The sequence below is a fragment of the Lycium ferocissimum genome, chromosome 12 (assembly GCF_029784015.1).
Source record: "Lycium ferocissimum isolate CSIRO_LF1 chromosome 12, AGI_CSIRO_Lferr_CH_V1, whole genome shotgun sequence".
NCBI lineage: Eukaryota > Viridiplantae > Streptophyta > Magnoliopsida > Solanales > Solanaceae > Lycium > Lycium ferocissimum.
In genome coordinates this window covers 36,538,444-36,564,941 of record NC_081353.1, presented here as the reverse complement: position 1 = coordinate 36,564,941, position 26,498 = coordinate 36,538,444, and the positions used below count along the sequence as shown (strand labels likewise).

Genomic DNA, 26,498 nt, shown 5'->3' with positions numbered 1-26,498 from the left:
GCTTATTTTTTAATTAAAAAAATTTCACGTGGCTTTAAAAAAGTCTACCCATTTTTTTTTTGAGTAGACATATTTTTCCAAAGCCACATGATAATTTTTTTTGATGTTGTCGGGTTTGGTTTGTTTAAGAAAATATCTTCGTGACTTTAAAAAAATAAGTCTACCAATTTTTTTAAACGAACCAGACTCGGCACACCAGAAAAAAAATTATCATGTGGTTTAGAAAAATTGGTAGACTTTTTTTAAAGCCACGTGACATTTTTTAAAATTAAAAAACAAGCTAAATAATTTTTACAGAAAAAATCCATCAGCAAAAAGGGTATATTCGCACCATTTTGTAACGGCAGGGATATATATACACCACTTTTTAAACTAAAGGTATATCTGCTCTAAATTGCAAAGTTGAGAGGTATATTTGCACCTTTGCCCTATTTTTAAAACATCCCGACTATTTATTAACAGAGGTCAAAATGCTCCTCAACGAAAAGTACAGGGGCAATTTTGGCCCTTCTCCGTTATGGTTTTGATCTTTTGATATATTTGAACAAACCAATTTTATTTTTTTAGAAAGTGATACCAAGGCTATATTGTTTTTTCTTTTTTGCTTCAAAATTGGGGTAGGTGAAGGGAAAATGGGGGAGAAGATTACAAGGTGGGGAATCAAACCCTCACCAACAATATAAAAGTTTAGTTAGTTAACTAACTGAACTACTAAAATTCCCATTACCAAGGCAATATTAGATGGAGTGTTGTAATTAGGACACCATTAGTAAATTAACTTAGTTAAAGAAAAAAAAGAAATTACGTATATCTCAAAACTAGAAAAAGAGAACCCTAGCATTCAAAATATTCAAATCATAAGCGATGGAGAAGTGGAAGTTACAAAAGATGAGACAAAAGACAAATCTTTACAACGGCCAACATATGAAAAAATCAGTGATTCTCAATCTCCACCGAAAATTTTGCAACGGTATCTGTTTTTGTGTGTGTGTTTTTCTTGTAACGGGACTACGGGAGTTATCTTTTATGCACTTCGACTATTTCATTGAATGTCTACTATCTCCTAGCTTAAACTCTTACCAAGACTTAGATAGATGGAATATAAAAAACTATCTCCGCTGCTCGGTCTCCATGATCAAGAATATTTATACAAAAAAGGATAAAAAATGCCCTTAACGTATTAGTAATGGTTCAAATATGCCCTCCTTCAACCTATTGGATCAGATTTGCCTTTTCTTCTACCACCTATTGGAGTAAAATATGCACTTAACGTATTAGCAGTGGCTCAAATATGTCCTCTTTCCACCTATTGGATCAAATTTGCTCCAAACGATATTATAAGGCTTAAAATTGTCCCTCCATTAACGACACAATTATATGACATTTAATTGAATTTTAATTAAATATGTGTCCACGTAAAATTTTGACTCGACCCGTTCATGATGCAGCCCACCACAAAACACGGTTTAAATTAATGCGAAAGGATAAAATAGTTTTTCACTTCTAATACATTAAGGGCATTTTTACCCCAATAGGTGGAAGGAAGGGCAAATTTGATCCAATAGGTGGAAGGAGGGCATTTTTGAACCATTTCTAATACGTTAAGGGCATTTTGACCCTTTTTCGTATTTTTTATGTATACATAATAGATGTTGAATACCCTTAGCTTCTTTGTATGTTTAATTCGTTATATTTTGAATCCCCTTGGTGAAAAGTCTTGCTTCGCTACTAGGTGTAATGTGAATGGGAAATGAAAGAGTTCAAAATTGAGGGAAATGCCAAATTAAAAAATGGAGAGAAATGAAAAATTCTTTTACAAAGGGACAAGTGTGCTTATTTATATAGTATCTCTTCTAGCTCTTAAAGAGTTGAGAAAAGTCTACCTTTGCACCGTCATCATCGCTCCGCTTCGGTTTTGGCTTGATATATTTTTTAGACCAAATTTATTTCATTAATATAAACATTTAGTTAACGTTTTATGACCGTTAAGTGTTCCGGTAATATAATTTCCTCCAACTTTATTTTCCTTGGCTATAAATACCAGACTGTTCCTAAGTGTTTTTGCTTACGAAAAATTCTGAAGTATCGTACTCCTAGGGGTTTGAAGTATCGCTACGCCAATGTGGTTTATCTGTTCTATCTTTGGAGGAAATAATCCTAAACCTCGGGTACTAGGAGGGGATTAAGTTCCTTAAGAAAACATTGTGAATTCAGTGGGCTTGGATATATTCTGCTTCTTCTACATTCTGTTTTTTGTTTGTTTAGTTTCTAGAAATTTAATTCTCGAATAAAGAAAGATAACACTAACCACAATATTTTGCAGGGAAGCATTCAAAGAAAACAAAGCAGATGGACGTTAATGGGGATATGGGAATTCACTTGCAATAAGAAATGATTATGGACATCCTAAGCAGGCTACCTGTGCGGTCTCTTCTTCGATTCAAATGCATTTCAAAGTTTTGGATGACATTAATATCTGAGCCTTACTTTACCATGAAGCATCTCCATCATGCAAAGATTAGCCAAAATACCCAAAAAATTCTTGTTAGCCAACGGAACTGTTTTAGCGGCCAATTTTCCTTGTGTTGTTCTTCTTTATCGTCAGTTCAAGTGTTGGAGGATATAGAAAAACTTGATTGGCCCTCTAACTTTAAACCATGGAGTTGCAGAGTATATTGTTGTTACGATAGCTTCGCTCTTATTGGGATTGGTAATTATCCTGAGTGTAAAGACCTCTTACTTTTGCTATGGAACCCCTACACAAGAGAATCAATAGTACTTCCCCATAAAAAACTTTCACTAGAAAGACAGTGTACTTGCGGATTGGGATATGACTCAGCTAGTGATGACTATAAGATCCTCAAGATTGATCACACAATGTTCAAAGGCGAAATTCTCGCGCTGAAAAGTGGTTCCTGGGGAAAAATTGATAGACATCCTACTGCCATTTACCCTAGGTTGTCTTGTATGGATTCTTTGATATTTGTACATGGAGCATTTCAATGGATTGATTATTCACTGAAAAATTCTGTGGTTTCATTTAGTATTTCAAATGAGGTGTACGGGGAGGTACCATTGCCAGAGGGACTGTCCTTGTTTTTTAACATAGCGAACATCCAACATGGCGTTTCCGTATTTGGAGGAATGCTTTGTGCTTATTCTACTTGTGCTTATCAGTCGGAGGACACTTTTAAGTTCGACAAACACATGGGTTTCATGAAAGACTATGGTTCCATTTAGACACTTCGTCAAGGACACTTTTTGCTTATCGGAGCAAAACCAACACTAGTGTCTCCTACGTGGATTAAGTGGCCAATTAAATTGTACCATTTAAATTGTGTTAACTCAATTAAATTGTGCCAGCTCATTTAATTGTAAATTCACAATTTGTAAATTGAGTTTTGATAGAAAAATTTTTGGATGAAGAATGAGGTGCTACCCTTTGGTGTTGGTTTGCTCCGATAACGGTGCAAAAAGTGTCTAAGTGAATGACCCACCCGAAGTGTTTAAATGGAATAAGGGTCCAGGTGCTCCTCAATCAGCTGTCACGTCGAATGGGGTAATGCCTTTAAGTTATGGGTAATGAAAGTCTATGGTGTCAAGGAATCTTGGAATCAATTGTTTACTATACAAGGTACCAAGTTTCCTCCAGCCATGCCAAGATCTCTACCAAAATTACTTATTCTTCGTTTATACAGAAAGCTTGATCTCTCCAAAATTACTTACTTAGTATTTACTCGTATACGAACAAGATAACTTTTTCTTCTTCTATGGTAAATCATATTTCAACCTCTCATTCATTGTAATATCATAAATTCAACTTTTGATTGGAATACTTCTCACAACGCTTCCAGTACGTGAAGTCATTGTAGCTCATCAGTTAGAAAAATGACGAAATTAAAGATGGCTTTGTCAGCCAACTAAAACAACATACTCAATACTTTTCCAGATGACGATTTGTATAATGTTGTGTTGCGATAAATTTAAATGGGGAATATTCTTTAAGGATATTCTCTTATTTGATATATAACTACAAAGGCGAGATTTTCTACATATCACATTCATATGTATCAATTAGAATCTTACATATAACTACAAAACGAGATGTCCTCAACACTCGAAGTTTTTCTAACTTTTCCTTAAGTTTGAAGGTGGATTGTCCTTCGTTATTTAGTGGAAAAGCTTTATTCTTATTTCTTCTAACTAACAGTATGTGTACAGGAAGCTTTATTTTGATGAATATTTGCATGCATAAAATGATCATAATGGTACTTGTGATAGCTCAAACAAATTCATGTCACTTAGTTTAATGTTAGACTTGCTATTGTTAGACTCCCAAATTGGTCCATGATATGTTCTTTGATGTGATCAGCAAGTTGTGTGACTCAACAAATGCTTCTTTCTTGTAAATCTACAACATGCCAAATTAACTCTCCATCGAGATCTCTGTCAATCAAATAGTGTCCCAAGTTTGATCCCTGATGCACCATTTTTTCCTCTATCTTCAGAAAATTCAACCGAAAACCGTTGAACAAGATCGTTGCATCTTCTAATTGTTAAACAAACCGGTTGAAACCTTGAGTACACTTTCTACTATTGATGATTCCTCGCAGTACATAAGATACCACCCACTAAGTAAGACCAATAAGTAAATCAAAAAATTCCTAGTATTCTTTGATATATCATGTAAGTGGAAACCTTTCAATAGGTTGTGTACCAAGTAAATCAAAGAAATGAGGAAAACCATAATTTCTCTGAGAGCTAATAATGAATTCCATGTTGTAGTCCAGCATAATATTGCTCATCTCCATATAGCAACTTTTTTGCATGCAATGCTTGTAAACTTCTATATCAACAAAAAACCACATCATTTCTCATATGAATATGATCGGTAGCATAAACGAGCAAATTTGTTTTGGCCTTTTTTATTTCCATGCCAAGGTGGAAACCCCGAGTAGAAAAAATTACCATCATGTTCTCCTCCCATAGGACTTGAACATGATGGCACTGATCACTAATCCTCTCCACTTCAGCACCCTTGTGTCTCCATGTTAATTCAAAACTGAATCCAACTTAATGAACTATACCGGATGTCCAAAGCCCATGTGCGGCAAAAAAGCCAAATACTTGTTCCCATGCTTTATCATGAACCAACTAAGCGTCAATTCACTTCTCTTGAACACCACCACCATTACCATACCCCTGGTGCCTGTTTGAAAAAATATGCCAATCCTTTTCCCACCATTATACCCCTAATGGAATAGCACCGCTTGCCAACAAGCTAGCCTATTATGAACTTGCATCCCATATGAAATCCACATTGCAAATTGTATAATTATTTACGATCCTTGAATTCCTCTCTGATTCACATCGGCGGCAACAAACGTCTTGCATTTATCATCTTGTGTTTCATATTCACCACACTAAGGATCTCCATCTTGCCACAACCATCGACTTTCCAAACTAGAAGCGTCACTAGCAATCCTCATCAACCAACTATGTACCAACTCATTTCCAATGGAATTTGGATCATTGACACGAAGAAAATATTCACTTTTGAACCAGAATTGCACCACACCAGAAATCAACAAGAACCAACGTTGCACTAAATGAACAAGATCAACGGCACAAATATAAATCTGTGTTCTTGCATTCCTTGTGACGTAGCCATCACCAGAGATCTTCTCTTTCATGCAATTCCTTTCCATTGGATCAAGGATACATATATCGGCCATAGTCATGATGTCTTCACCAAAGATCTTGTTGGTTCCTTTTTTTTTTTTTTTTTGGGTAATGAAAAGATATTGCATATATGACAAAAACTAACTACAAGGGAGCATTACAAATGTTAACTAAATATTATAAACATACGAAGAACCTAAACTAACAATAGTCCTAGTAGTATTAGTACTTGCATTAAAAATTAAAAAGGCAAGTTGCAAATTTTGCGCCAATGTCTTCTCCTGGGAAGTGTTAATGCCTTAGCTAGGAGTGTGTGTACTTTTATTTTTGTGTTGTTCATCAATTGTATTAATCACGATTTTTGCACTTATTAATTCAACAATTTCTGGTGAATCATCATATGAATTAGGCATCTCGAATAGTTATTCCGTTTCTTTTTGAACTTTCTTCTTTCTATCCTTTGATTATTGTTCCTTTTGAAATTGTAGGTGAAAGAAATGAAAAAGGCGGAGATGAAAGCAGCGAAGACCTTACTTGAAAAGTATTGGTTGATTTACATCTTCAAACATTCTAAGACTATTTTGAATTTTGGACTTTTTGCAAACTTAATTATATGTATGCTAACTCTTGAATTGTCAACCAACAACTAGTTGTACATTTTGATTATATATATTTATATAAAAGAAATTATATTTTATTTAACAATCGCTATAATAGATTTTATTAATTATTGTTGCAATAGCTCATATAACGTTGCAATACCTAGTACTATTGCAATAGGTAGTAATAAGGCAATATCTAGTAATAACCGTTGCAATAACAAGTAATAACGATTAAAAGAAGTAATAACCATTGCAATAAGTAACCTTGTAACTCGACGTTGCAATATGTCTAGTGCAACGATTATGACATTTATCTACATGAACTTTAGATGATACAATTAATCGTTGCGAGTCGGCCTAAAGGATAAAATAGGTGCGTATAAATGAACCGTTGCATAAAACCGTTGCAATGTTATATTGCAACGCCTACAAGTAACGGACCCTAAACCGTTGCCATAGGTCAATAGTCTCTATGGCTACGAATCTATAGGTCTATTTTTTAGTAGTGTGTTATTGACTCTCTCAATATGATTTGCAATACTTCTCAGACCTTGAAGAGTGCCCAGGTCATCATCTCTCATTGTTACAAAGAGGCTAATCAAGTCGCGGATTTTCTTGCTAAATTGGCATCATCGAGTGGAAATAGTACCTACTGCAATTCTTTTCACCAATTGCCGAAAGAGGTGAAGGGATTATTTCAACTAGATAAATGACAATAGCCAAGCATAAAATGAAGATTTGACTAGGCCATTTTTTTTTTAAAAGCTAATGTGCATACTCTGTTTTTGCTTGAAAGAGTTATTGCATTAGCAGGACTCTTTTCTATTTTTGCCGAGTGATGGCTTCAGTCTATGTATATATTTGCCTGAGGTGATGGCAACTATATATAATAAAAGAAAATATAGTCAAATAATAACTAGTGACATCTAAATAAGGCAACCTTGACGACAATACATTAGACGATAAAAAAGAAAAAATTAACATTGATCAATTAACCTACATTTATACATGATAGATGAACGATCTATTAATATAAAAAAAGAGTATAAAAATATCGAGAGATTAAAGCCCCCCCCCCCCCTCCCAACCCCTAAACAAGTCTCTCCAATCTATAGAGTACTACATCAGTATGGACGTTGTATAATGTGAAGGAGTGATCCTCAATTTTTTATTTTTACATTGTCACAATTTATGCAACACACTATTTTATTCTTATATGAGTTAAACTATTTTTTATGTTATTTTGATTTCCAATTTTTTTGTTCAATTAAATATAATAATTAAGCATGGTTGTTTTTATCTTTTCATATAAACAAAATATTTTTTTTTCTAAGAAGTTAAAGAAAGTGATATCAACGTAATATTAGATTGTTGGAGTGGTAGAATGTGAATGATTTAAGGTGGTAAATAATAAATTACTGAAACAAAAATAAAGGAGAAAAAAAGAGGAAATAACGTATCATATCAGAAGTAGGAAACGAATAAAAATTTTAAAAAGAGAAAACCTAAGCATTCAAATCAAAAGCTATAGGGAAGAGGCAGCTTCAAAGATGAAACAAAAGGCAAATCTATTCAATGGTATCTGTTTCTTTCTGCTCCATCTCTTTCTTTTTTTTTTTTCCTTGTAACAGCAGTATTGGAGTTAGCTTTTAGGCACCTCTTATATTTGAACAAAAAAAATATTTTTTTGTTCAATTAAATATAATAATTACGCATGGTTGTTTTTATCTTTTCATAAATTTGAACAAGCAAAATATTTTTTCTAAGAAGTTAAAGAAAGTGATATCAACGTAATGATAGATTGTTGGTGTTATAATGTGAATGATTTAAGGTGGTAAATAATAAATGACTGAAACAAAAATAAAGGAGAAGAAAAAAAAGAAATAACGTATCATATCAAAAGTAGGAAACGAATAAAAATTTTAAAAAGAGAAAACCTAAGCATTCAAATCAAAAGCAATAGAGAAGAGGCAGCTTCAAAGATGACACAAAAGGCAAATCTATCCAATGGTATCTGTTTCTTTCTGCTGCATCTTCTTTTTTTTTTTTTTTTTTTTCCCTTCTTGTAACGGCAGTATCGGAGTTAGCTTTTATGCACCTCTTAAATTTTGCTTAGAGTATTGGGTACGGGTTAAGTCCTGTATTCGTTTTAAGAAATTCACTTAATATATAGAGGCAGAGCCACTTACTGGGTTTTGTATAGATTATTTGTACATATATATTAACATACAAATACAATGTTTGAGCCAAAGTTATTGGATTTTGCCCAAACCATAACTCGAATGTTGGCTCCACCCCTCTTAATATGTATTATAATTTTTCAGAACCCAATAAGTTGCTTTTTCTAGAATCCACAACTCATATACTTAAAATTTCAGATAGGAAAAGATATGTTTGCCTCAGCCGCACTTCTGCTGCTTGTGTTTTATGGTCTATATGGGACTAAGCACAATTTTTAATGGCAGGGAAGAGAGTTGTGAAGCAGTCAAAAAAAACAAAGAGGTTGGATGTTGATGGGGCTATGGGAATTCACTTGCAAGAAGAAATAATTATGGACATCCTCAGCAGGCTACCTGTGCGGCCTGTTCTTCGATTCAAATGTGTTTCAAAATTTTGGATGACATTAATCTCCGACCCTTACTTTACGATGAAGCATCTCAATCGTGCAAACAATAACCTAAATTCCCAAAAGATTCTTTTTATTAGCCAACGGAATGGCGAGTTTTCCTTGTATTGTTCTTCTTTATCCTCGGTTCAACTGTTTGAGGATATACAAAAGCTTGATTGGCCTTCTAACCGTAAACCATGGAGTTGCAGATTATACTGTTGTTACAATGGCTTGGCTCTTATTGGGATTGGTAATTATCCTGAGTATAAACACCACATACTTTTGCTATGGAACCCCTCCACAGGAGAATCAATAGTACTTCCAGATCCAAGTTTTTCACCTAGAAGACTTTATATTTGCGGATTGGGATATGACCCGACTAGTGATGACTATAAGATCCTGAAGATTGATGGCGCCTCACGCAATGAAATTATCACGCTGAAAAGTGGTTCCTGGAGAAAAATTGATAAACATCCTATTGGTGTTTACCCCGTGTTGACTGATATGGATTCTTTGGCATTTGTACATGGAGCATTTCATTGGCTTGATTCGTCACTTAATAATTCTGTGGTTTCATTTAGTATTTCAAATGAGGTGTACGGAGAAATTCCATTGCCAGAGGGAATGTCTTTGGACGGTTTCAACATGGATAACATAATCTATGGCGTTTCGGTATTTGAAGGAATGCTTTGTGTTTATTCTACTCATATCAGGAAGTACACTTTATGGGTAATGAAAGACTATGGTGTCAAGGAATCTTGGTATCAATTGTTTACTAAACAAGGTACCGATGGTTATTCAATCAAGGTACCGAAATACAGGTTTTCAGATGGTGAAGTGTTACTTTGTTGCAGAAATTTGCTACGTACTGGTTCTGTATTTAAGACATCCAAAGAATCATCTGACTTATGGCCTCAATCTGATTTGGAACGTATTCAGAACGGATTCGTTTATACAGAAAGCTTGATCTCTCCAAAGTTACTTACTTAGTATTTACTCGTATATGATCAAGACACTTTTTTTCTTCCTTTGGGTAATCATATTTCACCCTCTTATTCATTGTAATGTCATAAATTCAACTTTCTGATGCAATGTCGTTGGAAGTAGTAGTATTCTTTTTCACATATGTGCTAAAAACGGCAGAATAAGAGTCTAAAAACTGCAGAATAAGAGTTCTTACTCCTTTTGGTCCATTAATTGTGCTAAAAGTTTGTTTAATGTTCTTGCAATTCAAATAAGTAATTTTTCTTGTCCCTTTGTTTTGTCATTTCATCTTTGTCACGTGTAAGATATACTAGCCATATATGCCCGTGCGATGCACGGGCCGAACATGTTTATTCACTTTAATTAGCCTGTCTTTAAGGTTTATATTTTATAAATAATTTTTAAAATTTTGTCATAGTCATGACAATGAAAGTTGTTCATCAATGTGAAAGAAGAAAATTAGTAAGAAGGTGAGGGAAAATTAATATTTTGATTTTATATTTTTCTTTTAAATTGTTTAATATCTTATATGTATACCGACAAGTCAATATTCATCTCAATCAATTAACTGTTCTAATCCAAACATAAGAACTATTGTTGTATATATTGGATTTTTTAAAATCAAAACTAATAAAATATTTTTATTAAATTAATTAAAAAATATGAGGAAATAAATGTGTCGGATAATTAAAATTAAAGTGCATACGTCTATGGAATAAATATTAAGTATTATGACATATTAGAAATGTGATATGTTATATCGTAAATCACCAAATTTTAATTCCGAAATGAAAATATAAAGTATACATTTTATAAATGTAAAGAAACAATAATTAGAGAATGTAAAGGAGAGTAAGATAAGTAAAGTATTGACAAAGAAGGAAAACGGGTTTTCCTTCTTTCTTAATACTTTAAAAGTGAAAAGAGGACGAACAATAGCAATGCAAATTTGTACCAAAAGTTATATAAATTACACACTTTAACCAACTGCTTTTTTATCCCACTTAAACATTTGTCATAGTCTCTCTCCAATAGACTATTTTGAAGAATATTTATTAGAAAGGGTTAATTTTATTTTGGTTTTATAAATGGACAAGTAATTTGGACACACACATATTATATTTTTCAAGAACGCGAAAAGTCCAGAGTGAACAAGTAAAAGTGCATGGAGGAAATAAATGTGTCGGAGAATTAAAATTGAAGTGCATACGTCTATGGAATAAATATTAAGTGCTATGACATATTAGAAATGTCCACGTGGGATTAAAAAATAGTTGAGTAAAGTGTACAAGTTATATAGCTTATGGTATAAGCATTCATTACGTGTACAATTTGTTAAGCTTTTGGTACAAGTTTGGACAAAATTGTTCGTGTTCCCCAAGCCACTTATATATATTAGATTAGAAATATGGGAAGAAAATAAATATTCAGCAAAAACGTGAAAAGTCAAAAGTGAATAAGTAAAAGTGTACGAAGAAAATAAATGTGTCGGAGAATTAAATAGAAGTGCACACGTGTACACATGAGAAGAGAATAAATATTTAGTACTATGACATATATCCACGTGGGATTTATTAATTCTTAAAGAATGTGAAAGGTCAAAAGTGTACAATTTGTTAAGTTTTTGGTACAAGTTTGGACAGTTGTGTTCGTACCCCCAAGCCGCTTATATATATTAGATTAGAAATATGGAAGAAAATAAATATTCAGCAAAAACGTGAAAAGTCAAAAGTAAACAAGTAAAAGTGCACGGACGAAATAAATATGTGTCGGAGAATTAAAATAGAAGTGCACACGTATATACATGAGAAGAGAATAAATATTCAGTACTATGACATATATCCACGTGGGATTTATTAATTCTTAAAGAATGTGAAAAGTCAAAAGTGAACATATTAAAGTGCACGGACGAAATAAATTTGTGTAGGAGAATTAAAACTTGAAGTGCATACGTCTATACATGAGAAGAGAATAAATATTAAGTACTATGACATATGTCTACGTGGGATATAAAAATAGTTGGATAAAGTGTACAAGTTATATAGCTCATGGTACAAGCATTCATTGCGTGTACAATTTGTGAAGCTCATGGGAAGAAAATAAATATTCAGCAAAAACGTGAAAAGTCAAAAGTGAACAAGTAAAAGTGCACGGAGTAAATAAATGTGTCGGAGAATTAAAATAGAAGTGCACACGTGTATACATGAGAAGAGAAGTACTATGACATATATCCACGTGGGATTTATTAATTCTTAAAGAATGTGAAAAGTCAAAAGTGAACATATTAAAGTGCACGGACGAAATAAATTTGTGTAGGAGAATTAAAATTGAACTGCATATGTCTATACATGAGAAGAGAATAAATATTCAGCTAAAATACGAAAAGTCAAAAGTAAACAAGTAAAAGTACACGAAGGAAATAAATGTGTCGAAAAATTAAATTTGAAGTGCATACGTCTATACATGAGAAGGGAATAAAAATATTAAGTAGTATGACAAATGTCTATGTTATGTGGGATATAAAATAGTTGGATAAAATGTACAAGTTATATAGCTCATGGTACAAGCATTCATTGCGTGTACAATTTGTGAAGCTTATTGTACAAGTGGGGGCAGCTGTGTTCGTACCCCCACCGCACTTACATATAATGAAAAAATAAGTGACAATAGTTGTGTTGTGTGAGTAAAAAAGATGAACCAACTTTATGAGGTTGATAAATAAAGGCCAAAGTCATAGACAACCCCAAAACTTTTTCACATATTCCTCATGGCCACCTAAAATGACTCTTGTTCCGATTGAACAGTTAAACCCCTTCGAATTTGTACCATTTAGACACCTTTTTTACAATCAGCAAAAAATATAAAATGTGTGTATTACACTCGCAGTGACGTGGCAAAATGACCAATTAAAAAATGACATGTGGCAGAGGGGTTAAAAAATTATTAAAAAAAGAACTTAAGTAAAAAAAAAAAAATAGTAAACTTAAACATTAGCCAGCCGCCATCACCTCCCTCTGACCGCTGCCCAACCACCGAAAAAAACATCCATTACTTTCCTCCACCCGTCATTGCCTATCCTTTCTCCACCACCGGTCTTCTTCCTCATCTCCATCTTTATCTTCTTCCTTTTTCACAAAAATAAAACCACCATTTTTTCAGATGAACAAGATGGTGATGATGCTTTTCAGATTTAGAAAAGATAAAAAAAAAAAAATGGTGATCAAAAGAAACATCTAATTCACAAATTATTTTTACTTAAAGAATCAAAAGAAACAAAAATAAAAGAACAAAAAAAAAATTGAAGAAGACGAAGTGGTAGGGGGGAGGTGACGAAGTGGAGAAAAAAATGCAGGGGCCCATTTTTTTTTAAATTTAATTAAAGTCATATTTTTTAAAAGAGGTAAGTTTTTAACCAAAAATAATAATTAATATTTAAGAGTAGTTAACGCGCCCAAAGGAGAGTGTGCTTCACTTTTTTTGCCACATCAGCAAAGAATATTTATGTGGTACAAATTCGGAGGGGTTTAGGTGTTCAATCGAAACAAGAGTCAATTTATGTGGCCATGAAGAATATGTGGAAAAGTTTAGGCGGCTGTCTATGACTTTGACCATAAATAAACTTGTCAACATTTTTCTTATGTGATCCATCACATATGTTTGTTCACCATATATTAATGTATTGCGTCATTGCTTGTATAGTTGTATATCTTTCTCTCTTTTTCGTTCTTCTTTTTCACGAAGAACTTGACAATTTTCCTTTTGTACAAAACATAGAACATCAAATGGGCGGGTTGGGTTGAAATTGGCCCAATCAAAATAGGTTGAGATAATAAATGAGTTGGGCTAACATTGATCCAAAAGTTACTTGACCTAAAATGCGCTAAAGATAGGTTGGGTCATGACCCGCCTAACTTATCCAATTTTTTTGAAGGATCCATTTTCTAGGAAAACATTTTTCCCGGAAAATATTTTTTAGAAATACATTTTTTGGGAACAATTTTTTCGCGGATTTTCTGTGGAAAATATTTTTGAGGAAAACAATTTCCGTGAAAAATATTTTCGAGAAAAACATTCTGATGAAAAATATTTTCCTTCATATCAAACATACGACAAACTTATAAGATACATGACAGAAGAAAAGTGAATACGTTGAAAAAATAAAATAAATCTCAAGCAATAAGCAAATCTAAAAATGGGCTAGAATTTAATTGGGCTATATTGGGTTGGGCTAAAATTAGCCCAATAAAAAATTATCTTAAGCCCAATCCATAAAATTTTAGATGGATTGGGCGGGCCATCATCTTTTGAGCCATATTTAACACCTCTAAAATTAAAACATATCAACTACAAATTCAGCTAGAGAAAAAAAAAATGATTCCTTGACAACATTCAGTACTGCCAATCTGCAACCTTAATTTAGAATAATGAAATACCCCGTGCGAGTAATTGCGACACTCCCACCAGGTAGAATAGTTATGATATCCTCATCAAGATCTAATTCTATGAATATACTTAAATATGGCTTAATTACAGAAAAAGTCATCGAACTTTTAGTATAATTGCACAAAAATCATCAAACTAATTTGGCTAAATACATAGAGTCCCCTAAAGTTGTCACGTGTTTTCATTTAGGCACCACAACTAAGAACATTACATCTTAGACTTTCTAAGTTGTTGCTTGGAGCAAGGTCTAGAGTATAATGACCAAGCCTTCCAGTACGATACAGATTAAGCAGCTTAGCAGCCACTTTACGAACATAATCATCCGAATCAGAAGGCAAATTAAAAGCATCGCCAAGAACAGCAAACTCTGCTTTGATGAACTGCAACATAATTTCCTCATCGTGTAGATTGCCATTGAAAGATGAAACTGCTTCGAAGAGCATTCTTCGAACTTTGTTCACAGTGAAATCCTGCATGAATAATCTCAGATGTCATATCCAACTATTCTAATGGGGAAAGAACAAGGAGTTGATGCAAGTTGAGCTAAAAACTAGACAATATTCATGTTACATTAATTATAGATGCTGATCGACATAAATGTGACAAATAGACCATCTACCGAGGTTCCACTTATTAACATTCGAATTATCAAATGTTATAATCACATGTTTCTATGTACATAGGCACATTGTTGAAACAAAAATAGATCATTCCCTGAAGCTATGTTGCTTGGGCCCTCGAAAAAAATTGTAAGAGTAGTTTCATAACAAATGACTAAAGAAACAGAACAAGCATATAGCAAAAAGGAAAGAAAGACATTATAGTCCATTTCCTGTTAAACTGCTTACCTGCGTGTGATCTGTTAAATATTGTCTCTTCTGTCTTCTCTCTAACTCAGAAACATCATCAGCACCTGATAATGACAGCTTTGCCCATTTCTTGTATTCATCACACGGGTTAAAGAAGGATAGAAAATATTCCGCAAGCTCCACTTCCCCAACCAAGCAGTCTTTGATGGCACCTGCATTTGGAATTAAACAATGTAGAATCTCCGTTGGTAAGTCACTTCTAGATTCACTCTTTAACATTTTTCCACTTCCTCACTAGCCATGGTACTTTCTCCTTGTGTAAAGTTTTGTTCCTTTTTTTAATAATGGTGTTCCCACACCTCGACTAATTTCACGGCGTACCTGATACCTCCAACGAGCATAGGTACCAGATAACTCTGTCCACCAAGGCTTGGAAGATAGAAGAAATTACCTAGCGTTTTTGCCTCTGTCGGAGGCAAAACCTGAGACTTCATGGTCCCCAACCCGCTTCATCAACCACTAGGCCACACCTTGGGTGCTAGTTTTGTGCCAATTGACGTCTATAAGAGAATTGGGATCTGTGACTATGTTCTGATGAATCCAAAAGTTAATTACAAAAAATGTTCTGGAAATTGTACCTGTTAAAGCTAGATTGGAGCACACCTCTGCATCGAGGATCTCAGCCGGAAAAACACCAGGGGTGTCTAACACATAAATACTAGGATGGCTGGCAATCTGATTTTGCAAAAGTAGTTTCATCAAGAAATAAATACAGAAAACAGAAAAACTAAAATCCACTAACCGAAATACAAGACGAAGGAATTATGCAGAAAACCTCAAATCCAGATATATTAACCTTTCTAGATCACAACTTTTCCGGTTTAAGCCGGATGATGACAATACAAAGTAAAACAAAAAATAAACTCTTTTTTTCTATAAGTAAGAAATAAGTACCTTCAAGCCACTAATATTTTTTGTCTCTCCTGGATGAGGACTCACTATGGCATGCTTTAACCTTCCTTTCTCTATAAATCAAAGAATGTTTGGATCGGATAAGCTCTATATTCTAGACTCTTTTGAGAAGCATGAAAAAACAGCTAGAATAACTTAACAACTAACAGTTTATACTAAAAGTTGATGTACCCGCTGCACTGATCCTTCCAATTTGATGCAATGAGTTGGCAAGGGCAGACTTTCCAACGTTAGGAATGCCGACAAGCATTAATGTAATTGTCTGATCTCCATGACCAATCTTTGGTAATTCTCGAACTCTGGCACGCAGAAAGTTTAATAACTGCAAGTCTGCAATATGTCAAGATTTATATCCGACGCAAATGAGCATCACATGCAACATAGAAGGTTGTCAGATTAACTAGTGATGAACATGAAAGCCTACTCCTTTTTCATTAGTACAATATCAATGCCAACTCTATAATAATTAGTCAGATTGATAAACATACTCAATGCAACCTATGTACCAAAATTATGCCATCCAAATCCATATATTTTGCCAAAATAGGAAAAAATTGCAAATTTATGCATGAAAACAATGTCAACCATTTCGAAATATCAATTTAACCAAGAATATGGTACCAATTTAGAAATTAGAACATGATCAACTATGGAAAACTTTCAAACAATTACCTCTTTGATGTTATCCTTATTATGGGAATTGACTCCAAAAACAAGACACTTTTGTTGCTCAAAGTATTTCAGCCATTCCTGCAGGAAACAAATGTAAGAATCTGTACATTTAAAAGGCGGCAAGCAAAAAGGATCTATGACACAAAACCTGCAATAATGTGGGAGTGGAAGTAACGCCTAACCACAAAAGCGAACAGCAAAACATTACCTTTAATTGAATGTGATGTGCTAAATCTGTCTTGTTCAGAATTATAATGCGCCTCGAGGAAGGTGAATGATGCTTAATTAGCTCACATGTTGATGATAAAGGAATCTGAGAAAAAGCCAACGGGGGAAAATATTTTAAAAAATAGATGACGGATATACAAGCATATAAATAAAGGAACTGGAACATGATTGAGCATATGTCGAATTATAACTTAGTCCTTAACATAATCCCCACCATGAATGCCATTGACAATTTTGTCAATTCTTTTACTCCCTCCGTCCCGATTTATGTGATTCTCTTTCCTTTTTAGTCAATCCCAAAAAGAATGACATATTTTCATATTTAGTAACAATTTAGCTTCAAATTTTCTATTTTACCCTTAATGAAATGATTTATAGCCACCGAAATTTCTATGACTTACTGTAGACCACAAATTTCAAAAGTCTTCCCTTTTCTCTTTTTTCTTAAATTTCGTGTCAAGTCAAACACCTTCACATAAGTTGGAATGAAGGGAGTAATATATATCCAAAAACCAAGTCATATAACAAAACATTTCCAGATAATACTAACAAGCTTATTCGGACATTTAATCAAACACATACCAGGCAACAATGTAAAGTAAAATATCCACGAACGCTAGGGTTTATACATACCCGCGCATCTCTGACTTCAAGGAGAATATCAACCAATGGGATCCGTTCGGTTATGGCACGAGATGCTGCAGCCATGTGAGGTGTATACCACCATGTTGAACCTTTATTCCTTACAACTTCCTTAATTGTGTTACCTATCTTTTGAACTAAACTAGCCTTTAACGTCATTCTCGAGCAAAATAATAAGCTGGGTAAGAGTATAATTGGATTAGCATATTCCCTAACAATTAACAATCCATTTTCTATGACTAAATATATTTAAAGAAAAAAAAAACAGTTCCATTCTCAGTACAACAACATCATAATACCCAGTGTAATCCCACAGGTGGGGGAGGGTAGGATGTATGCAGACCTTACCCATACCTTATCAGTTCCATTCTCAGTATAAACAATAATCTCATATAAAATGAAAATGAGTTTTTTTTTTCTTTTGAAATACAGTAATTAATCAACCCAAAGATGCTAACTTTAAATGGTAAAGCAAGTGTACAAGCTCAAAGAAACACATAAAAATGTATAAAGTTTCTATTTTTACCTATTTGGTAATGAAACTATAGCAGTAGAAGTAAGCCCAAATCTCTTAATTCTTGAAAAAAAATACCTAAAACCCTCCTGAAAGTGAAACCAATCAATTCAAATTATTGCTAGAAAATTCCCAAATACAGAACCAAAATGGAGATATACATAGTAACAAGAAAAAGAGGGGGTCTTTCAAAATGGAAAATATTAACAATAATCTCATATAAAATGGATAAAGAATGAGGATTTTTTTTTTTTTTTTAAGATACAGTAAATAATCAACCAAAAGATGCTAACTTTAAATACTAAAGCAAGTGTACAAGCTCAAAGAAACACTTAAAAATGTATAAAGGTTCAATCTTTACCTTTTTCAAGTAAGCCCAAATCTCTTATTCTTGAAAAAAGCCTAAAACCAACTTGAAAGTGAAGCAAATTATTTCAAGAAAGTTCCCAAATATAGAATCAGTTGTGAAAACATGGAGATATGCACAGATACCAAGAGAAAGAGGGGATCTTTGAAAATGGAAAATATTAAAAGTAATCAATATTAACAATAATCTCATACAAAATGGAAAAAAAAAAGAGTTTTTTTTTTTTAATACAGTTAGTACAGTTTCGTTCAGTCCTTATGATTATACCAATTTAATTTAAAATTATAAATTCGAATTTTTATTAAAATTTTGATGCTATTTTTTAGTAGCTATTAGTCTAATTTCTTTTTACTATTGATAATATATAAATATACCCTAAAGTTACATGTTAAATTATGACATATTAAATAATAATATAGAGATTGTTATCTAAAGATTGTGATATAAAGTTAATTTTTTTTTTCCGACCCGATGTTCCCTATTTGTATTGACGAATATTATAAATTCGAATTCACACGGAAATTTTTTTTGATAGTATATAAAGTTCTCCCTTACAAAGGTGAAAAACAGGGTAAAGGTCAATTTTTCGTAACAGAATACATCGACAACTCAATAAACTTGTTAATAAATTTCATTTGAACACTCGAACTTCAGTATATTTCAATTGAGCACCCGAACAATGATAAAGTTCCTATTAGATATTTCAAATTCAAAGATTTAGAAGATCATTTGCTAATATTCTCAAGTATATGTTATGTAGATAAATTACAAACTTAAAATATGTAATCTTCTTAATTATACAAATTAATATCACTAAGTTGTAAAACCACACCCATGTTCCATTTGATTCTAATGTTAGTTAAAAAAGAAATTATATTTTATGTGATTAACTTATCTATGTAGTAAACTTTTGTACTCACACGCATAAATGTTTTCAAATTATGAACTAGAAGTATCTAGTAAAATTCTCAAATACAGTCTCATTTTAAGTATCTTTGGTTTGTTAGTAGACTCTTCAGATAGCTTCCACTATTCTCATGAGGAAAAAAATCCCTACAAACTCTCATTGAATTACCCAAATAACAATGCTCACAAAACCCAAAAGAAAGATTTGTAGTTCATGGTAATAAAATTGGTTATTTGATGGATGCACAAAAGGTGTTTGATGAAATGCCTCAAAGAGATTTTCTCTCATTATGTGTGTGATTTTACGTGCAACATTTTAACTTATTTTTTTTATTAGGTAATTAGTGAATGAAGTTGATAATACGAAAAAATAATTCTAAGGAGTTAAATAATACAAACAAAGAAGCTCAAGGGTAATAAACCCTCGCATAATTTAAGTGTTTAATTGGATAATTTAGCGTGTTTCTATGTCCTATCCTTTTTTCGCCCTTTTCTTACATAAATAGCTCTCCTTAAAACACTATTTTTTTGTTATTTGTTTTTTGTTTTGTTAGTACTACATTTCTACAGTATCTATGTTCAAGCATGTTCGAAATTATTGTATAGCTTCAAATCATCTCATCAGAACAAAATCCCTACAAACCCATATTCAATCACCCAAATTTTCACACCCAATTTCACAATCACAATGCACTCAAAACCCATTTTTGGCGAGTGCACGAAAGGTGTTTGATGAAATGCCTGAAAGAGATTTTCTCTCATTATGCTCCACAACAAAATCCCTCCTTCAAACACAACAAGCACACGCTTTCGCCATTATCAATGGCCTTCTCCCTATCAGCATTTCGATATCCGCTTCTCTAATTCTCCGTTACTCCATTTTTTCGTCGAAATCAAGAATTGTACGGACGTTATTCTATCAAAGTCTTCCTTTTTCGCGTTCTGCGTTTTTGTATAATACCATTATTAGAGCTGAAGTGATTTTGGGTGTTGTAGATTGTGATCATACTTTCCCTTTTGTTATTTATAATGAAATGTTGACAAGTGGTGTTGTACCTGATGATCATACTTTCCCTTTTGTTATTAAGCTTTGTTCGGATTTTAACGAGGTTAAAAAAGGATTAGAGGTTCATGGGTTGTTGATGAAATTGGGTTTTGATTATGATGTGTTTGTGAATAATACATTGATGTTGTTTTATGGAAGTTTTGGTGATTTGGTGGGTGCGCGCAAGGTGTTTGATGAAATGCCTGAAAGAGATTTGGTTTCGTGGAATAGTGTTATTCGTGTGTTTTCGGATAATAAATGTCATTTTGAAGCTATTGGGATGTTTAGGAAGATGGTTTTGTTGTCGGAGTTTAAGCCGAATGTGGTAAGTGTTGTGAGTGTATTGCCGGTTTGTGCAGTGCTGGAAGATGGGATAATGGTTAGTGAGATTCATTGTTATGCGGTTAAAGTAGGTTTAGATTGTCAAGTGAGTATTGGGAATGCTTTCGTCGATGCATATGGGAAGTGTTTGAATGTTGAGTCGTCAAGACGAGTTTTTGATGAGATGGGTGAAAAGAATGAGGTTTCTTGGAATTCAATGATTGGTACTTTTGCTCATAATGGGTTTAATAACCATGCGTTGGAAAGTTTCAGGTTTATGATTAGTGAAGGTTCGAAAGTAAATTCGACTACAGTTTCAAGCTTGTTACCTGTCTTGATTGAACTTGGGAAGTTTAGTAAGGGAAGAGAAGTTCATGGTTTTTGTCTAAGAAAAGGTTTAGAGTGTGATGTATTTGTTGCGAATGCGTTGATTGATATGTATGCAAAATCGGAACGTTCAGCTGAAGCATCAGCTGTATTCCACAAAATGGGTTCGAGAAATGTCGTGTCATGGAATACAATGATTGCAAATTTTGCACAAAATAGACTTGAGTTAGAGGCTATAGGACTTGTCAGGGATATGCAATCTTTTGGTGAAACTCCGACATCTGTTACGCTTACAAATGTTCTTCCTGCATGTGCACGAATTGGTTGTCTTCGTTCCGGAAAGGAGATACATGCCAGGTCAATAAGAAACGGGTCTTTCAATGATCTCTTCGTCTCAAATGCTATAACCGATATGTATGCAAAATGTGGTTGTCTAAATCTGGCACAAAATGTGTTTGACTTGTCTCTTAAAGATGAGATATCTTATAATATACTAATTGTTGGTTATTCACAAACAAGTGATTGCTCAAAATCTCTTGTACTTTTCTCTGAAATGGTGCTGATAGGGATGAAGCATGATACTGTTTCCTTTGTTGGAGTTCTCTCAGCTTGTGCAACTATTTCGGCGATTAAACAAGGAAAGGAAATCCATGCATTTGCGGTTAGAAGAATGTTTCATGAATATCTCTTTGTTTCAAATTCTCTCTTGGATTTGTACACCAAATGTGGACAGATAGATCTTTCGCATAAGATTTTTGATAGAATTGAAAAAAGGGATGTATCATCATGGAATACGATGATTTTAGGATATGGGATGCTTGGTGATTTACATACCGCAATTGATATGTTTGAAGCCATGCGAGAGGATGGGGTCGAACATGATTCAGTCTCATATATTGCAGTTCTATCAGCATGTAGTCACGGAGGACTAGTTGATAAGGGAAAGAAATACTTTAATGACATGCTTGCTCGTAACATTGAACCATCACAGATGCACTATGCTTGCATAGTTGATCTTCTTGGTCGTTCTGGGCTTATGGATGAGGCTATTAACCTTATTACTGGTCTACCATTTGAACCGGATTCCAATGTTTGGGCTGCGCTTCTTGGAGCATGCAGACTCCATGGAAATGTCGACTTGGGTTCTTGGGCGGCTGAGCATTTATTTAAGCTGCAGCCGCATCATCCTGGGTACTATGCTCTGCTCTCAAATATGTACGCTGAAGCAGGCCGGTGGGGTGAAGCTGATAGTGTCAGAGAGTTGATGAAGTTGAGGGGAGTGAAGAAAAACCCTGGATGTAGTTGGGTTCAAATTCAAGACAAGGTGCATGCTTTTATTGTTGGACAAAGACTGGAAGGATTGGATCCATGTTCATCGCTTGAGAACATTGGTTAATTGTGAGTGTGAGATGTGATACACCGAATTGAACACCAATTCAGAGGTCCAAGCCAATATTTTTCATCCTGAATCAGTGTGGACCAAATTTTGATTCCCTATGAAGACTCATTTGCTGCATTATTGACAACCCTTTGGGTCGGGGAAGCTGGGGAAAGTTGCTGACCGTCCACTGGACCTCAAATCATGGCCAAGTGCAAGCTTTGTCCAGGACAAGAACTGAAAGGATAAGAGCAAGAGCTTTGGTGATCTGCTTTGCTTAAGATGTGCTGTACTGGAGCAATTTCCAGTCAACTTTAAAGCAATTACGGACATGAGTTGACTATGCTCTCCATGGCTGGTGAGTAAACCTTGAGCTGACAGCAAGAGTTTATACTTGACGTGCTTCTGGCCTGCACCAGGGAAATGCCAAGCTAACTACTTGCAGAACTCGAGGACATACTTGTTGGAGAGGAGCAGCAGAACAAGGCTGCTTTCTAAGTGTACTCGGGTGTTAATTGCCTGTTTTGGGGCTTATATTTAGGTCTCTCAAGGTGTCTTGACCCACAGCTTAACATATTCGGCGTTTAACATCCATGCCTGTTGCCATCACTAAAAATTCAAATTCACGACGATGTTCGCGTTGACTTCAATGTTACTAGCCTTCCATGTTCTTGTAACTTCAGTCTTGATTTCAGTTTTTTGCATATGATGTCTTTCATAGATAGGCTACAGATATTGTTAGAAACATTGTTGTCTTTTACATGAAGACATACAAGTATAAAGGTGCTTATGTTTTAATCTACTACTTTAATGCTTGCAGTTAGAATGAGATATTTGGCACTCAAATTGTTTCTTAATAAGTAAATACACATCCAAAAATTACATACATAACCAAACAAGACAACAATTTACATCTTAGAATTTATAGAGTACAGAAGGCAAGCGAGGCATAATCAACACTTCTATAGGATTTACTTTGCGCATGGTCATGCCTAAACCTTCTTTCATATCCAAAGGCTGGTTCGATGGTGTACTAAAATCAAAACCTTGAAGTAAATGAGCTATTGCAAGGTGTGTCACTTGAGTTGCATACGTGATCCCTGGACAAGATCGTCTTCCAGAGCCAAACGGGATGAACTCATATTGTTGACCGCGAACATCAACCCCTACTTGACTAGTCAAGAATCTCTCTGGATCAAATGTATCAGGATTCGACCAAATCTTAGGATCTCGTTGTAGTTTCATAGTATTGACCCACAATCTTGTACCTTTCGGAATGTGATATCCTTGTACAAAACAATCCTCTACAGATTCATGGGGTACTAACAAAGGTGCTGGTGGATATAATCGCAGTGTTTCTTTAACGACAGCTTGGAAGTAAACCAAATTCGTCATGTCACTCTCTTCTATCCATCTGTTTCTGCCAACTTTTGTGTCTAGCTCTTCTTGGACTTTCTTCATGACATCCCTATGGTTTAACAATGTAGCCATTACCCAATTTAAGTGAATTGCAGTCGTGTCTGAAGCATCCAACACCATACTCTGTGGTAGAAAGAACAGTTTAAGAAAAACAAACACAAAATAACAATCTTTTAACAATTGATATATCCATTATATATTCATTATGTTGGCATGATACTAAATGGTTGCACAATCAATTTGGTACACAAAGTCTCTCCATATGAAAGTTGATATAAAGAGTTAATGGTCGTTCTAACTAAATCTGATAGCAATCTGAGGAGCACGTGACTGGCACTCAATGCCTTAACTATGCATCGAGCAAACCAACAGAACGTCTACCCATATATATATTCTTGGACTCTCCAAAAATGTTTCCATGCTCGTATAAGATCCACCAAAAATGCATTATATTTGGAGGATTCCAACACGCACCCGTCGACATTTTTGAAGAAGCCAAGCAATATAGCCCATGATCAAGAACATATATACGCACAAGCATCTCATAAACTTTCATAACTTTGATATAGTATGTATTCACAGCATAGAGCACATACTATAATTTTAGTCAATTCAAATGTCGTTGGGAGACTTGATCCAAGAAATGGGTAAAACAATTAGATAGATCAAAACATGTAAACAGATCGATACCTCCGAATACGTACTACTTTGGAATTGTTATGCTTTTGAAAATTGCATACAAAGGTTCAAGTTTCGATCAATATCTCATACGGAGTTGATTATCCCTCTTAAAAACAAAGGTTATTTCAAGAAAAGCAACGTATATATAGCAGCAAGAAACACTAACCAGAGCTGTAGCTTTAATGGTGGTTTCTCTAGTATAACTATCTGCAAAATCTTCATGACTCATCATAGAAAGCATCACATCAATAAAATCTTGTTCATTTCCAGCAACAACAACATCAACACTCTCTCTCTTCTTCACATGTTCATCCAACCAATTTTGTAAAACACAATCAATATCTTTAAATGTCCTTTTCATAAACTTAACATGCCCTTGAAAATCAATCCATTTGAATAAAGGAATAGGAAATGCATCCCATAACACAAACTCCATTGAAATATACATAAAATCCTTTAAAGCTTTCTTAAATCTTTCTGCTTCTTCTTCATCTTCTACTCTCTCATTAAGCCTTCCATAGCTTTTTCCAGCTATCATTTTGACTATCAAGCTCAAAGTCAGCTTTTCTATCCAGTTAGTAAGATTAACCTTTACCGGAAAAGTATCTCCGGTCACCGGAAATTTAACATTATCTCCGGTGACCGGGGAATGATCTCCGATCACCTGATACTTATCTCCGGTCACCGAATGCAAATTATCTCCGGTGACCGGGAAGGTGGTTAAGGTCTGCATACATCATACCTTCCTCAGACCCCACTTGTGAGACTATACTCTGGTCATCGCAGTTGACAAGAGTATCCAAATTATCTCCGGTGACCGGATTATCAAGATTATCTCTGGTGACTGGAAACAAAGAGTAAAGCTCTTTAATACTCATTTGAACTTCAGAAACTCTAACATTTTTCAATTTTTCTAACCTACTACTTGATAAAACTTCCTTTATTACAATTTTTCGAATTTTTCTCCAATAAGTACCATAACTAGCTAAAAACAGCATAGCATTATTATAACCAATATATTCACCGGCCAAACTTGCTGGCCGGTCAGAAAATACTTTATCATTAGTATTCAAACAATCTCTAACAGCATCATAACTACTGACGACTAATATACGAGGTAGACCTAACCGGAAAGTGAAAACCGGGCCATATTTATCGGCTAAAAATGTGAGTTTTCGAGATAAAGGGACGTTGTCGTTGCCGGAAAATTGGAGGAGATGACCTATTACCGGCCAGCCACCGGAGATTTCTGGTGGGAAGGGGTGTTGAGGTTTTGAATGTTTGCATGTTTTTGTTATTTTCCATATGAATATGGAGAAAAGAGTTAAAGATATGAATAGTAAAATTGCATTAAAATGAGAGAAAATATGATCTTCCATTTTCTTGAAGTTATTTTTGAGGATAATCTATGGTTTTGATACTTATTATGGAATTCATCATGGTACATATCGCTTTCATTTTTAAAGTCTTCAATTTATTTCATTTTTTTTATACTGATGGTGATGTTTGGATATTTTAAGTTAATATCTCGACTATTCCACCGAATACATGTTACTAAGATACAAAAGTTTGCATGATTTTGTTTTTTCCCATATGAAAATGGAGAAACAAAAAGTTAAAGATATGAGTACTACTAAAATTGCATTAAAATGAGAAAAAAATATGATCTTCCATTTTCTTGAAGTTTTCAATTAAGGTTTGGATATACTATTTATAGATTCATCATGGTATCCCTTTCATTTCAAAGTCTTTTATTTCATTATGGTAATGGTGATTATTTTGGATTCGTACCTCGACTCATCGAGTATGTGTTCTTAAGAAATGTTTTATTTTATATCATACCCTAACAATTTATTTTTACAAATGCAATATGGAATTGTTTCACAAATATAATTTCT

At 34.1% G+C, this 26,498-nt stretch overlaps 4 protein-coding genes across 5 annotated transcripts; 2 read left to right on the top strand and 2 right to left on the bottom strand.

Moving 5' to 3' along the window:
• Positions 1–8,742: 8,742 nt before the first annotated feature.
• On the top strand, positions 8,743–9,882 carry LOC132039269 (F-box/kelch-repeat protein At3g06240-like). The gene has a single exon (XM_059429793.1). It carries the CDS (start codon positions 8,743–8,745, stop codon positions 9,880–9,882), a length of 1,140 nt encoding a protein of 379 aa, XP_059285776.1.
• Positions 9,883–14,268: 4,386 nt separating this feature from the next.
• Positions 14,269–18,680, bottom strand: LOC132040093 (DAR GTPase 2, mitochondrial). 2 transcript variants are annotated; one of them, XM_059430711.1, is made up of 10 exons: positions 18,518–18,680; positions 18,169–18,245; positions 17,634–17,820; positions 16,981–17,085; positions 16,773–16,850; positions 16,272–16,422; positions 16,083–16,153; positions 15,767–15,863; positions 15,168–15,340; positions 14,269–14,789 (listed from the first exon to the last, which is right to left on the bottom strand). In XM_059430711.1, exons 3-10 carry the CDS (start codon positions 17,799–17,801, stop codon positions 14,505–14,507), a joined length of 1,128 nt encoding a protein of 375 aa, XP_059286694.1. In that variant the 5' UTR covers positions 17,802–17,820; positions 18,169–18,245; positions 18,518–18,680; the 3' UTR covers positions 14,269–14,504. The 2 variants fall into 2 exon arrangements, with proteins under 2 accessions (XP_059286694.1, XP_059286693.1); XM_059430710.1 differs by lacking the exon at positions 18,169–18,245.
• A 951-nt stretch (positions 18,681–19,631) lies between these two features.
• On the top strand, positions 19,632–23,307 carry LOC132040816 (pentatricopeptide repeat-containing protein At1g18485-like). Its single transcript, XM_059431496.1, has one exon. The coding sequence runs from the start codon at positions 20,005–20,007 to the stop codon at positions 22,516–22,518; it is 2,514 nt and encodes an 837-aa protein (XP_059287479.1). The 5' UTR covers positions 19,632–20,004; the 3' UTR covers positions 22,519–23,307.
• A 26-nt stretch (positions 23,308–23,333) lies between these two features.
• LOC132040819 (nicotine N-demethylase CYP82E4-like) lies at positions 23,334–25,999 on the bottom strand. The gene is made up of 3 exons (XM_059431499.1): positions 25,417–25,999; positions 24,767–25,196; positions 23,334–24,042 (listed from the first exon to the last, which is right to left on the bottom strand). Exons 1-3 carry the CDS (start codon positions 25,977–25,979, stop codon positions 23,416–23,418), a joined length of 1,620 nt encoding a protein of 539 aa, XP_059287482.1. The 5' UTR covers positions 25,980–25,999; the 3' UTR covers positions 23,334–23,415.
• Positions 26,000–26,498: the final 499 nt, after the last annotated feature.

Bases quoted from the DNA above. Each gene is read 5' to 3' on its own strand.
- LOC132039269 (XM_059429793.1), top strand. From the start codon at position 8,743: ATGGCAGGGAAGAGAGTTGTGAAGCAGTCAAAAAAAACAAAGAGGTTG.
- LOC132040093 (XM_059430711.1), bottom strand. From the start codon at position 17,801: ATGACGTTAAAGGCTAGTTTAGTTCAAAAGATAGGTAACACAATTAAG. The intron at 16,423-16,772 runs GTAATTGTTTGA...GCAGACTTGCAG, and splicing joins ATAAGGATAACATCAAAGAG to TTATTAAACTTTCTGCGTGC. The intron at 15,864-16,082 runs GTACTTATTTCT...TTGCAAAATCAG, and splicing joins AAAATATTAGTGGCTTGAAG to ATTGCCAGCCATCCTAGTAT.
- LOC132040816 (XM_059431496.1), top strand. From the start codon at position 20,005: ATGTTCAAGCATGTTCGAAATTATTGTATAGCTTCAAATCATCTCATC.
- LOC132040819 (XM_059431499.1), bottom strand. From the start codon at position 25,979: ATGGAAGATCATATTTTCTCTCATTTTAATGCAATTTTACTATTCATA. The intron at 25,197-25,416 runs CACCGGAGATAA...AGATACTTTTCC, and splicing joins GATAATCTTGATAATCCGGT to GGTAAAGGTTAATCTTACTA. The intron at 24,043-24,766 runs GTTAGTGTTTCT...TTTCTACCACAG, and splicing joins CCATTAAAGCTACAGCTCTG to AGTATGGTGTTGGATGCTTC.